The sequence below is a fragment of the Phoca vitulina genome, unplaced genomic scaffold (assembly GCF_004348235.1).
Source record: "Phoca vitulina isolate PV1807 unplaced genomic scaffold, GSC_HSeal_1.0 scaffold91, whole genome shotgun sequence".
Taxonomy (NCBI): Eukaryota; Metazoa; Chordata; class Mammalia; order Carnivora; family Phocidae; genus Phoca; species Phoca vitulina.
The window spans coordinates 1,636,887-1,649,927 of record NW_022589794.1 but is presented as its reverse complement, the minus strand read 5'-3'; the positions used below and the strand labels follow the sequence as shown (position 1 = coordinate 1,649,927).

General features: G+C 52.5%; 1 protein-coding gene across 7 annotated transcripts in view; it reads left to right on the top strand.

The window, feature by feature from the left end:
- Positions 1-13,041, top strand: part of STX2 (syntaxin 2) — a 185,475-nt gene that overhangs the window by 20,507 nt on the left and 151,927 nt on the right. For 4 of the 7 annotated variants that reach the window (XR_004298352.1, XR_004298350.1, XR_004298349.1 and 1 more), the window contains exons 7-9: positions 131-204; positions 315-452; positions 2,450-2,560. Coding sequence is in view for 3 of the 7 variants with exons in the window: in XM_032396372.1 (XP_032252263.1) it covers positions 131-204; positions 315-452; positions 2,450-2,560; positions 3,250-3,330 (404 nt within the window). In the remaining 4 variants the exon portion in view is untranslated. Of the gene's footprint in view, positions 1-130; positions 205-314; positions 453-2,449; positions 2,561-3,249; positions 6,150-6,184; positions 8,286-13,041 lie in introns of those variants that run through there. The other 3 variants (XM_032396369.1, XM_032396370.1, XM_032396372.1) reach the window with 2 other exon arrangements.

The following is a 13,041-nucleotide window of genomic DNA, read 5'->3' as shown; positions in this document are numbered from 1 at the left end:
AGAAAATGCATTTGAAAGGTTAGAAAAATGTTTAAAAATGTAAACTCAGGTTTTAGTTGCTAACTTACGGTTGAAAGAGTCGTTTATAAATGTTGGCACGTTCTGAGTGGACTTTGTGTTCGTCTTGCAGCTGGAAGAACCACGACGGATGATGAGCTGGAGGAAATGCTGGAGACCGGGGGCCCTTCTGTCTTCACGGCAGACGTGAGCGTCCGGGAGGCCGCGGCCGCGCGCCCACATGTCCCTGCCTGCGCCTCACTCCCAAAGCGGCCCTGAGTTCATCAGTATTTCTTTTTTGTGTTTGTTTTTCAAAGATTATATCAGATTCACAAATTACTAGACAAGCTCTCAATGAAATTGAGTCTCGTCACAAGGACATCATGAAGCTGGAGACCAGCATCCGGGAGCTGCATGAAATGTTCACGGACATGGCCATGTTCGTGGAGACCCAGGTAACTGCACACATCTCCCCATCTCCAAACGGACAGCAGGCATTTGTGAAGTCTCCTCTCAGATTCCCGCGTAGCCGAGGAAGCCAGCATTTTGGATCCAGTCTCAAAATTCAGAAGTTGATTACGGTGTTACTGTGAGACAGGGATGCTGGCAATAGCGTCAACTTCCAACAGTGAGGGGCCGGCTTCCTTAAGTTCTGTGTGTCCACAGGACAGCCCACTAGGCCGCCACAGGCAGACTGTCGTTCAGGGAGATTTCTAGTGAGACGTACAAATACTGTGCTGGACCTGTAAGCGAACAGGGAGATAGAGAGTCTCACGTGTGTACATCCCCCTCTATAAGCACAGTTCTGTATCCCGCACATGCGTGTACGTATATGGCATGAACTCGGCTCCGTAGAACAGTGTTCGCAGAAGGAAAGAAATCTACCAAGTAAAACAGCAGTGGGACTGTGGGGGATTTTAATGTTTTTCTCTAAAATACATGTGTTTTCAAGTGTTCTACAAGGAGCATGTATTAGAATGATAATTGGGAGAAACATTTAAAAGAATAAGCCCTCAATTTAGGGTACCGTCCGTGACACAGCTAGAAGCCTGTGGTCACTGCGTGGTGGTGGTTCTTGGTTTGTCCAGTGATGCAGGCGGGGAGGGTGTGGAGGTTCCCCTGGGAGAGGATGGAAGGAATGTAGACAATTCCTCACAAAATATAAAATCCAGTGTCAAATACAGGCTGGTGTGATCTGACTCCTGGGACCTGAATCAGGCCCTCCGGGATGTTTCCAGTAGGGAGCGAGGCCTGCACACGGCCGCTCATTGATTCAGGGGTTAGGATTCGGGTGACGCCCGTGCCGTGGGAGGGTCGGTGTCACACATCTTCGGTAGATCGCGTCCTCACGGCCCTGAAGGCTGGTTTCAGGACCTGCTCTGGCAGGAGCAGTCTGGTGAGAAGTTTCTGGATTGTGTGAGGGATGACAGGAAGTCCATCCTTGTACGGGATTCATTCTCCATGTGTATCACCGACCTTTTGAAGAGCACTTTATTTTGAGGACGTGTATCATAAACTGGAAAGCTCGGATACTGTGTGATTGGTGGGAGAACCCAACAGCCCCGGGGCAGCGGGCGGGGGGCTCGCTCTTGTTGGCCTGGGCGGAGCCCTTGCCTTCCCACGCCGGGAGTCTGCCAGCTTCGAATTTTCAGGGAGCGTTCCGAAGGGAGCCGCTCGGCAGTAGGGACCCTACGTTGTTTCTGTGATTATGAAAGATTTTCGAGTACCTTAGACTTTAATCGTGACGGTTCTACACCAGATGTGTCGCGTTAAGCTCCGTTAGGACAAGGGCTGTGTTCTTAGCTCTGTGTCCAATGCATGCTGTCGGCTCCCATCAGACGGCGTGCGCCGTCGGAGCCACGGGCGAGCTCGGGTCTGTGGAGGCGGGAGGTGACGGTGCGCCGTTCTCCACGGCTTCTGTCGCTGCTGCGGGGTGTGTGTGCCGTGGACGGAGAGCCAGGGGCTGTGGCCTCTCCCCTCACACCTCCCTGCACTCGCCTCACGCCACGCTCTTCCCGAGTCTCGTCAGCTCAGCGTCAGACATACGCTGGTCTTGGTTTTCTGGTGTTCGAAAGAAAGCACGACAGGTTCCGCCCGTTAGAAACGATGTTGTACATCGTGTGTATGTGCGCGCCGGGAAGGCGTTGGCTGCCCGCCCCTTCCCCGGGAGCGCACGTACGCGGGCGCAGCTCAGGAGGTACCTGACGCGCCTCTCGGCAGCCTGTCGCCCACCCCTCTCATCCCTGTTCATTCTTCATGAAATGTGCACTTTGATGGCTTTGTCTTGGCATGTTTAGTGTCCTCCTCTGTTTGTAAACATGAAAAACATTTGGTGTCTGTTACGTGCACATTATGTCCACGTGCAGACTTTCTCGGTGCTCCGTGGCCGTCGTAAGATACGCACTCAGGTCTTTTGAAAATGTCCTCTGAGCCTGGAACTTTCTGTTTTAAGGGCGAAATGATCAACAACATAGAAAAAAACGTGATGAACGCCGCAGACTACGTAGAGCACGCTAAGGAAGAAACGAAGAAAGCTATTAAATATCACAGCAAAGCTAGAAGGGTGAGTTTGGTTTTAAGAATTAAAGTGCATTCTTCTCTTTATTTGACTTTGAGTGTAGTATGTTGATGTACCTTCCTTACCAGGTGGTCCAAGAAATAAGTAATTCCTTAAGTTCTTATTTCACTTTAAAACTGAAGTGATTATTTTTGCTGAGCAGTTAAAGGTTGTGCAGGTAAGGGTGGTGACTGTGACCCTTTGTATTCCGTGACCCCACGTTTCTCCAGAGGCTGCTGTGTCTTGGCCATTATCTGGAGGGGGTGTAAAGCTAAGGGGACTGGACTTCTAGAAGCCGTTGGTCACACATTCTGTGCAGCGAACCCTTGGCTCCTCGCTGGGCTTGCTTGCCAGTTCTCTGGGTTGGAGGAAGAAGCGCATCACCGGGACCGGACTGCGGCTGCCGTGGGGCCGCCGCCTTGAAGCTTCGTGAAGGGGCTGTGACGTCCTTACCTGAACCCCGCGTGCGTGTGAGCAAAGCTCTTCTCAGAAAACAGCGACACGACGGCATTAAGTTCTGACTCAGCACAAGAAAGCTCTGTCCGCATTTCCCGGGTGTCCTTGTCCGGCTGCTTGGGTTTCTGTGACTTAGATTTTGCAGCAGCTTCCTGGGGATTGTTTTATTTTCAGTGAATGATGTCTTCTAATGTGGTAGGAAATTACCATCGCGTAATCGGCCTGCTTTCCTTTGACAGAAAAAGTGGGTAATTGTAGCTGTGTCCGCGGCCCTGGCGGCCGTAATTGCCCTAATTACTGGTTTATCAGTTGGCAAGTGAGGGTGTGGATCACGTCCGTGCCCCTGCCAGGCGGCAGTAAGTAACCGCTCATCCGCGGACTGACTTCCCCGTTAGCCAGAGGTCACGCGCGCCCGCTCTTAACGGGCTTAACCGTCCTAGCGGCCCGCCGGCGGGGGGGCGGGGCGGCCTGTCGCCCGGGGTGGCCGTGCCCGGCTGCCGCGTGCACTGGGCGTTCGCAGGCTGCAGGTGGGGCATCGTTCACCGGAGGCCTCCTCCTCACGTGGCCGTTCAGGCTGCGTGCAGTGTGGGGGGCCCCCCTCCCTCAGGCGCCCGCACTCCGGGTGGCGGGTGGTGGCCACAGCCCCGAGGCACTTAATGCTTTCGTGTGCCTTTGGGAGTAACTGCAACAGCTGAAGGTTGCTTTGTGAGATCTCCCTGGGGGTCCTGGCGGGGGTCCTGGGGGCCTGGGGTCGGGGCAGAGCTCTCCAGGAAAGCCCCTCGTCTTGCTGGCGGCCCTGAGTTGGCTGCACGTGGTTTTCCCACCCCCGCCGAGGAGAACAGACAGTTAGTGATAAAGTGTCTTATTTTTGTTTACTGTGTTCACCTTTCTCCAACCTTCAGTGCATTCTGTGTTTTCCCTCTGGTCTCCTGTGCGTTTGGGAGCCTCCGCCCCGCTGAGCGCTCCGGCTGGAGGGCCGGCTGGTGTGCTGCACCCCTCGTCCCGGGCCGGTCGGCCTGGTCCTTCTGAGGGCCGCCGGCCGGGTGCTGCCGGGTGGTCCCGGGGGAGCCCCCTCTGCGGCCGGGAGAGCGAGCTCAGACACGTGACAGACACGAGTCAGGAGGCCCGTGTGCCGCGGGCCTGAGCTCCGTCCCAGCGGGAGCCGGCGGCCCTGAGCCCGCGCAGCGTGGTGGTCGGCGGGGAGAAGTGGGCGCGGTCCCCGCAACACTCGATCACTCGGGAAGTTGTTTCAGAATAGGCTCCGGCCGCTGCGTTGGTGGAAGGTCGTTCTTTAGAAGGAAGGAGCCTTAGCACTCTTTATTTGGACGTTTATATGATCTTCACGATGCTGTCCTGTTAGCTCTGCTGGAAAACATGGTGTCTGTGATTTTTCTTCGCTAATGTAATTGCATTTAAAAATATTTTTATAATTGCTTTAAATACACGTATTTTCTTAATTTTTCGTGGTGGTCATAATATGGTTGCTTGAATGTGGTTACACTAAAGATTTTAAAGTTAATCTTTAAATTGGACCCAGGGATGCCGTTTGGTAATGCCATTGAGTACAAGCAGGTTTTTCAGTGTGATTTTTGGGGGAGCAGCGGGCTTATCGTGGGTGCTGGGCCCAGATGCCCGGTTTACCCTAAGGTCTTTAAAAAAGAACACAGAACAATCCTCGTTAATAAAAACACACCAAAGTGCACACCAACAATTACTCCGTTTGTACAAATGCAGTGGTTGATAACTGTAGCTCTGTCAGCGGCCCTGGTTGCTGTAATCTCTGTGTTCGGCAGAGCCCTCCGGTAGGCCCGGCACCGGACTGTGGGCACCTTGTGGAGGTAATCCGAGTCCCCACAGCCCTGCAGCCTGGGTGGGACGCTTGATTTCCTGTCCGAGGAGACAGGCAGAGCGTGCCCTGCCCGGGGTTCTTTATAACTCGGAACAGGATGTTCTGATGTAACTCAGAACAGGGTTGGCGCCCCGGGGTGCGCTCTGCCCACTGAGAGGAGGGCACGCGTTTGGTTTGAGCTGTTAGCAGGGTGTTAGACGAGAACGGCTGTGGCATCTGGGGTGCAGGAGGCCAGCTGTCATGGAATTCAGGGGAGCACGCCCGCAAGCCAGTGGGGAAGGAAGGACACACATGCGCAGAGCCAGCCCCCGGGGCGCGGAAAGAGCTCACGTGCAGGGTGGCCGCCTCTCCCAGGGACCCCAGGTGGCAGCACTGGAGCTGAAGGGTGGTGGCCCACGGGAAGGACGAAGGTACCGCAGGCCTGAGGAAGAGGCTGTCCTCAGATCAAGGTGCTGAGCGGAGTTCTCGGGGCCACAGTGCTCACGCCAGGAGCGCGCGCGGGTCTGACGGAGGGGGCCTGAAGGCGGCGCTCCCTCCCCTGTGCCTGACGGAGCTGCCCCAGGGCCTGGCCGCTGAGCGTTGGGGCCGCGGTGGGGATGGAGCCGCTGCAGGCCGGTGCCGGCTCCCCTGGCGGGTTTCTCCGGGGCCCTGTGGCCTGCGCGCGCTCTGCGGCGGGGCAGGTGAGGAGGCTGCCGTCTGCAAAGAGAACTCCGGGTCGTGCGGGGCCCGGTGCCTTTCATCCAGTCCTCCTCCGCCGGGCAGGTCCCCTGGACCGGACCAGACGCCTTAAGCCAAAGGTGGTTTAGCTCCAGCTGTGCAGGGATGCTTGTTGGCTGAGAAGCAAAGCCAGCTGTGCTCGTTGCCGGTCTCTGGCTGGGGGTGCGGCGGAAGACGGGTCAGCGGCGTACGGTTTCTCACACACGTGCACACACCTCAGTGTGAAGACACGGGCAAGTAGGATGTCAGCAAACGAGAGTCATTTAAAGTTTTGAGAAGACGCGCAGGACGTCCGAGGAATAGCAGCTTGTCATTGCAGTATGATCGTAGAGAGCGTTCGTGAAGGACCCACACGGTGCCAAGTGGACTGCCTTTCCCTCCAGAGCAAGTCGTCGTCGTCGTAACACCTCGTTTAACTACATCCCCTTAATTTAATAGACACGTGTGCGTAACGCAGAGCCCTGCCGGTGGAGCTTTCCTTCCCCACCCCTCCCTTTTCTGTGACCTGTAAGACTCGTATTTTAAACTCTCAGATTTTGTTAAGAAATGACATTAGTGATTTCTTTCTTTTGATACCTTGCAAATTAATGTTTTTCTTTATCTTGCAGAAAATGATGTTCATTGTTATTTGTGTAATTGTTTTGCTTGTGATCCTTGGAATTGTCCTCGCAACAACGCTGTCATAGCGACGATGTCCTGAGGGCCACTCTCCTTGGAGCCAGACCACAGCTGCAGCAGGTCCGCGCCTCCCGTTCCTTGCCTGAGCCCCAGGCGCTGTGACATATGGCGCTGGGTGCTGATCTTTTCTTAGTGAAGGCGAGGGGAAATCTCGACGGGATGCATCGTGCAGGGAGGGTCTGTGAGCGGGATGGGCGTGCCCAGTTACCCCAACGTCCCTGGACTCGGAACAGCACATCACCAAAATGTAACAATGTGAAACTTACTTCAGTGGCCTTAAAATAAGGAATTATTGAAAATTTCAATTTTTTTTTATATTTCAGTGTTAAAAATACATGTGAAGTTTAATTAGGAATACTTTATGTTAGGAAGCTATTAGATTTCAGGTCTGAGCTTTCCTCCCCCACCCCCTCTCAGCTAACATGCTAATTAAGAGACGGTTTTGTACTGTGTTTAATTCGTGTTTGTTTGGTGTTTGCAACAAAAACGTTTATCGTCACAGAAGCTGTTTTGTAAGATATCTATAATTTTAAATGTTTATAAATTGTTTAATATATTAACATCTTAATTTACTCCATTTTTATATATTGAGTATTGCCTTTTGAAAGAGTACTCGTAATATTAATAGAACCAGCTTTGCACAGTTGTTTACAGTTTACCTTTGGCAAAGCACACGTCGGCTGCAAAGCCCCCGGAAAGCCTTTCAAGTGCCTTGTTGATACTGATTTGTGAGGTTCCAGTGCACCTGACCCTGACCCCTCCAGGACAGTCCCCGTTCTGTGCTCATCTCCACGGCCCGAACTCAGACATCAGATCCTGCGCTGTGAAAGGCCACGGCCTCTTGCTTGTTCGTTGGAAATAAGGTCTGTGCGTCCTTGTTTACATTGATGAGGCCTGAGTTTAGGTGGTGAGAAGACCAAGAGTCAGTACTTTCTAAACTCATGGCAATTATTTCCAGACGTTAATTCTTCTAAATGTAAACTGTTGTACAGGGTCCTTAAATGCTCTTGTTAAGTACTTACTATTCTGCTGAACTTCAAAAGTGAATTACCAAAGTTTATAGGAATCTATAGTTAAACATTTTATTGCTCATTCATGTTTTTTAGTATAATAATATGGTTTATTTTTTGGCTTGTAAAATGTATGGGATCTCACTAGTGAGTGGACATTTCGAAGAAAGCTAGTGAAATTGTAAATAAATGTGAAGGATGTTCGAAATGTCACAAACTGGTTACCGCTATCCGCGATTGTGTAAGCACACACCTGTGTTCCGACGGTGGTTTGGAAACGGAGGGGGACGTTTGATTCCGCACAGTAGGTGTGAATGATATTGAGCAGTTTGGAAACTGTGTTCTGTATGTAATCCAATTATGAATTCCACTCGTTCCTAATTTATGCATCCAGCGGCCTAGCTGAGACTCACGTGAACGGATGCATGTCGTTTGCTGGCCGGTCACCTGTGCGTCCTCAGAATTACGAGAGGAGCCTGCTGGCTGTCATGTGTTCTTAAAGATCTTGAAATGGCCTGTCAGTGGGGTGTGCTCCCTGACCTTGCCTACGTCGGAGACTCGCCTGGAGGGGTGTTTAAATACTGAGCGATCATGCTTGTACTAGTGTAGCTCTTGTGCTCCTGTTTGTGTCCTTATGTCTGTGTGTCCGTCCGGCCCCCGTTCTCCTCCAGCTCCGGCTCCAGGTCATTCTCCTTTCATCTGAAGGCCTTACTGAATGTGTGCTTTTGTCGTTGAAGTTATGGAAATGCCTTTTGATTTCTGTTTAGATAAATATTTAAGTCAGTCATTAAATAGCACGTCTGTATGTGTCAGCCTCAAGCACCTGTTTGAGATCAGATTTTTAAAAATATATTTACAGGTTCACTTGTTACTTTTTATCATTTCTTCAAATGTTTTATGTTTACATTTAAAAAAACTGCCAGAGAACTGAAAACCAATTTACTTTCTGTCTTGTCATTTCTGGAAAGATTTTTGGGGACATACTTTATTGCATACCCATTAATAAATTGTTCTAAGAAAATTACTCTTACCTGTGGCCTTTTTTTTTGTATCATAATGTGAGTGAATGATGTAGGGGTGTTGATAGGTTTTGGTTATTTGTGTTGTTATTATGAGCCTCTGTGGCCCGTGTCTCGAGCCCATCTGAGTTCCGGCGGCTCACAACAAATGCTAATTCAGGGGACGTGGGTTACATCTCAGAGTCACTGGCTTCCACTGCTTATGTCCACTCGACAGATTCTCCTTTATTAATGGGGTTGTGGGGGGAGTCCTCCCGCCCCCGGTGCGCTGAGCTGTTTATCCTCTTTCATTGCTTAATCCTCTTTCAGAATTTTTCTTAAGTGGGATTTCCTAAATTCACAACCCTTAAATTCTAACCATATTGGAAAGTGATGTTCAAAAGCCAGAATTCTAAAAAAGGAAGAGAACTCCGTCCTGGAGCGAGCAGGTCCTGCCTGGAGCTCGGCTCCCATACATTCATCCCTGTCCCGATGCCCCTTCCACAGTGAGTCTCCCTTCAAACCGCAATCTTGGTACACACGTGCAGTAAGTTAGCTCCTTCGTTTATACTTTTTATATGTAGTTCAGATGATAAAGTCATGAATTTTGTTAGTGTGAACCCTCACGAGCTCCCCGGGTGAAGTCTGGAACCCGCCCGCTCCGAGGGCAGGGAGAGGCCGAGAAGCAGGCAGGAGGCCCCAGACGGGCGGACAACGGGGAGCTCCCATCCAGCTCCTCTGGGGCGGCAGACGAGCAGGCTTGGGCCCCGCCCGCCAGCACCTTGGGGTTCACGGGGAGGCCTCAGCGGGGTCCCTGCACCGTCCACAGGGTCTCAGCACCACATGCCCCTCAAGGTGCAGCCTGGAAACGCGCTCCCACCGTGGGAAAGGGCAGCCCCACCCCAAGGACGGGAGTGTGAGGGGCCAGCCGCGGGTCAGCCGGGGTCGTGTCCTCTCTGTGACCTCTGCCAGGGGTCTGTTCACTTCACTGCACCTCAGGTCACGCCCTCCCACGAGCTTACAACAGGATTCACCTGGGACGGGGTTCCCACCCGCCGGGCTGCCCAGCAGCTGGAGGCCGGCCGCGGGCCGTGGCGGGGGGCTGCGGGCTGGGCCCCCGGCCAGCACAGAGGGGAAACGGTGGCCCCCAGGCCACCCTGTGCTTGGCTGGTCCCGCTGCTCCCTCTGTTAGCCTGGGCCGTGTGCACGGTGCAGGGGGGACGAGGCAGGGCTGAGGGCTGACCGCGGCAGAGCCCACCGGTGGGGCCCGCCGTGGCAGCCCGTGCACCTGGAGCCAGCAGGCCCGGCCACCCTCCACCTTGACCTCAGGGCCGCGGACAGCCTGGCGGCCTCCGTCCCCCCCTCGGACTGGGGCCACTGCAGGGGAGGAGGCGGGCTCCTAAACCACAGAAGGCGGCTCGGGCCTTGACTTCGCACGGGGTAAGTTCCAGAAAAGGCTGCCTGGAGTGCTGGAGAGGTCTGACCTGGGCGTGACCTCGGGCCCCTCCAAGACAGAGGAGGGGGGTGGGGCGCTGGGAACCTCCCAGGACCTCAGGCCGGGGTGGGCACAGAAGCTGCGGCCGGAGTCGCGCGCACACGCACACAGCCTCTGCGTGTCCCTCGCTTCCCGCTGGGCGCCCGGGGCCGCGAGGCCCGCCCGAGGGCACAGCGGGGCTCCCGGCGCAGGTGGCCTCTGAGGCAGAGTGGGGCTCGGGCAGAAGTGGGGGGTGGCGTGGGGTGGCCTCCGCGCCGCCTGCCCCCGGGTGCTGGGGCTCGCTGTCTGGGGGCTCCGAGCCGGGCTGGTTTGGTCTGGTGGGGCGGGGACCCAGCCCAGGCAGCCCCAGCGCCCGCCCGCGTCCTCTGGGCTTCGCGGGCCGCAGCTGCTCGGGGGGCTGCAGAGTGCCCGCCCACCGTCGTGTTTTCTGCAGGTGCTTCTCGAGGTCTAATCTGCCGTGAGTTCATCTGTCGCAGCGGTAGAGTTCTGTGGTTTTCAGTACATTTATAGGCTTGTGTAACCACGCACCGTCCAGTTCAGGCCATTTCGCACGCACGCACGCAGCGCCGGGAAGCCTGCAGAAGGCCTTCTGTCTGTGATCCGGCTTCTCTGGCCATTCTGTGCACCCCGAGTCAGTCCAGCTGATTCCCCTCAACGTCCCGCTAGTGAGGTCTGGCCCTTCGGCACCACGAATCCCTACTTTGTTCTTTTCTATTGTCTTTAGTGTAAACCACGCCTCGTGTATCCGCTCACCGCAGGTCTAGCCATCGTGAGCCGCGCTGCCTGAGCTTCGCGGGCGTCCACGTCTGCAGACACACGGTGCCATTTCTCTTGGGGATGCTCCTGGGTCGCATGAACCTGTAACTTTACGAAACTGCCAAGCCGTTTGTCCCACTGTAACACCATTTCCCTGTCCCCCAAGCAACCAATGTGCAGGGACCCCAGACTCCACATCCTCGACAACACTCGGCGCCGTCTGTCTTTTTCTTGTAGCTTCGCTCGACGGTGCCATGTGCTGTCTCCCCGCGGTTTTACTCTGCATTTTCCCCACTGGCTCATGGAGAGGGACACCTTTTCATGGGCTTACTCGTCATTCATAGGCCTCTCTTCGTGAAATAGCCACTCAAACCTTTGGCACATTTTAAAAATGTGGATGGCTTCTTATTTTTGAATCATAAGAGCTCTTTGTATAATCTGGACAAAATTACTGTTTGTACGCAACTTGCGTCTTTCAGAGGCATTAAGAAAAGAGGAAGATGTACCTACCGTGCCTTTGATGTTTGCACCTGGCTCGACCATTTCTGGTGCTGGGATTCTTCCTACAGACCCTCATCACTGCCGAGTCTCTTGCTTTCAGCTCACAGGACCTCCTTTGGTGTTTCTGGGAAGACAGGTCTGGTAGAAGCATGTTCTTGGACTTTATGCGGGAACATCTCTGTTTCATCCTCAGTTTTGAAGGGTACTGTGTGGACCGTGAACTCCTGGTTCACAGTCTTCTCGCGCCCTTTGAGGTCATCCCTCCACGGCCTCCTGCCCCCACCGAGCCCCGCGGCCGTTATCCTGTGGCCCCTAACAGTACCTACGGTGCGTCCCTTCTTTCTTTCTACTGTCACGATTCTCCTTGTCTTCTGAGAGCTCGACCAGCATGTGCCTCGGTATAGATAGACCTCTGTATATATATATATATATTTTTAAAGATTTTATTTATTTATTTGACAGAGAGCACAAGTAGGCAGAGTGACAGGCAGATGGAGAGGGAGAAACAGGCTCTCCGCTGAGCAGGGAGCCGGATGCGGGGCTCGATCCCAAGACCCCAGGATCATGACCTGAGCCGAAAGCAGCCGCTTAACGGACTGAGCCACCCAGGCGCCCCTAGACCTCTGTATATTTTGTTTTTCATCAAATTTGGGAAGTTTTTGGCCATCCATTATGTCTTCAAATATTTCCTCCGGCCCCTGCCCTTCTCTCCTTCTGGGACTCCCCTTACAGGTATCTTGATATTCTTGTTGCTCTCCCCCCGTCTCTGAGATTCTGTTCATTCTCTTCCGTATTTTTTCTTCTGTTCTTCGTATTGGATAACGTCTACTGATCTCACTTCGGGTGCTCGGATTCTTTACTCCTGAAATCCACCACGGAGCAAATCTGTTCATCACTGTAGCTGCACTTTTCAACTCTGGAATTTTCATCTGGATCTTTTTTTTAAAAATACGTATTTCCATCTACTTGAGAATCTCTTGATTCATTACTAAGGATGGTTTCCTTTAGTTCTTTGGTTACATACATAACAGCTGCCTCGAGTCTTTGCACACTGAACGTCTGAGGACACAGAGTCTCTATCCACCACTTTTTTCCTGAGTAGGGACCTGTCGACATAAAATGAATGAACCTTTAAAAAAAATTGTAAAGAGAAAGGAAAGGAGTTGTATTCAAGCCCCGGTTAGGATAGCTGCCCAGGATATACAATCTTCATAAAGGAGAAAGTGCTCTGGGGAAGGAGCATTTGGAGCGGGGTTATGTATGTTTTGTTTTTATTTTTTATTTTTTTATTTTTATTTTTTATTTTTTTAAAGATTTTATTTATTTATTTGACAGAGAGAGACACAGCGAGAGAGGGAACACAAGCAGGGGAGTGGGAGAGGGAGAAGCAGGCTTCCCTCCGAGCAGGGAGCCCAATGCGGGGCTCGATCCCAGGACGCTGGGATCATGACCTGAGCTGAAGGCAGACGCTTAACGACTGAGCCACCCAGGCGCCCCAATGTACGTTTTGTTTTTAACATAAAGTTACAAATCATCGTGGTGAAGGACATTCCAGAGAGTTACAGACCGTCTTGTGTGTTTAGTATGTGAGGCCACGTGGCTCCATCTTTTGGAAACTTATGGAGGTTTTACACTTCTCTTTTATGTTTGAGTTTTTTTTTTTTTTTTAAGGTTATTTGCTAATGAAGCAGATGTTCAATGTGTGCCCAGGGTAGAACTAGAGCCCCTGCTTTGTTTTTGTTTTTTTTTTTTTTTTTTAATTTTTTTTATTGTTATGTTAATCCCCATACATTACATCATTAGTTTTAGATATAGTGTTCCATGATTCATTGTTTGTGCATAACACCCAGTGCTCCATGCAGAACGTGCCCTCCTCAATACCCATCACCAGGCTAACCCATCCTCCCACCCCCCTCCCCTCTAGAACCCTCAGTTTGTTTTTCAGAGTCCATCGTCTCTCATGGTTCTTCTCCCCCTCCGATTTCCCCCCCTTCATTCTTCCCCTCCTGCTACATTCTTCTTCTTCT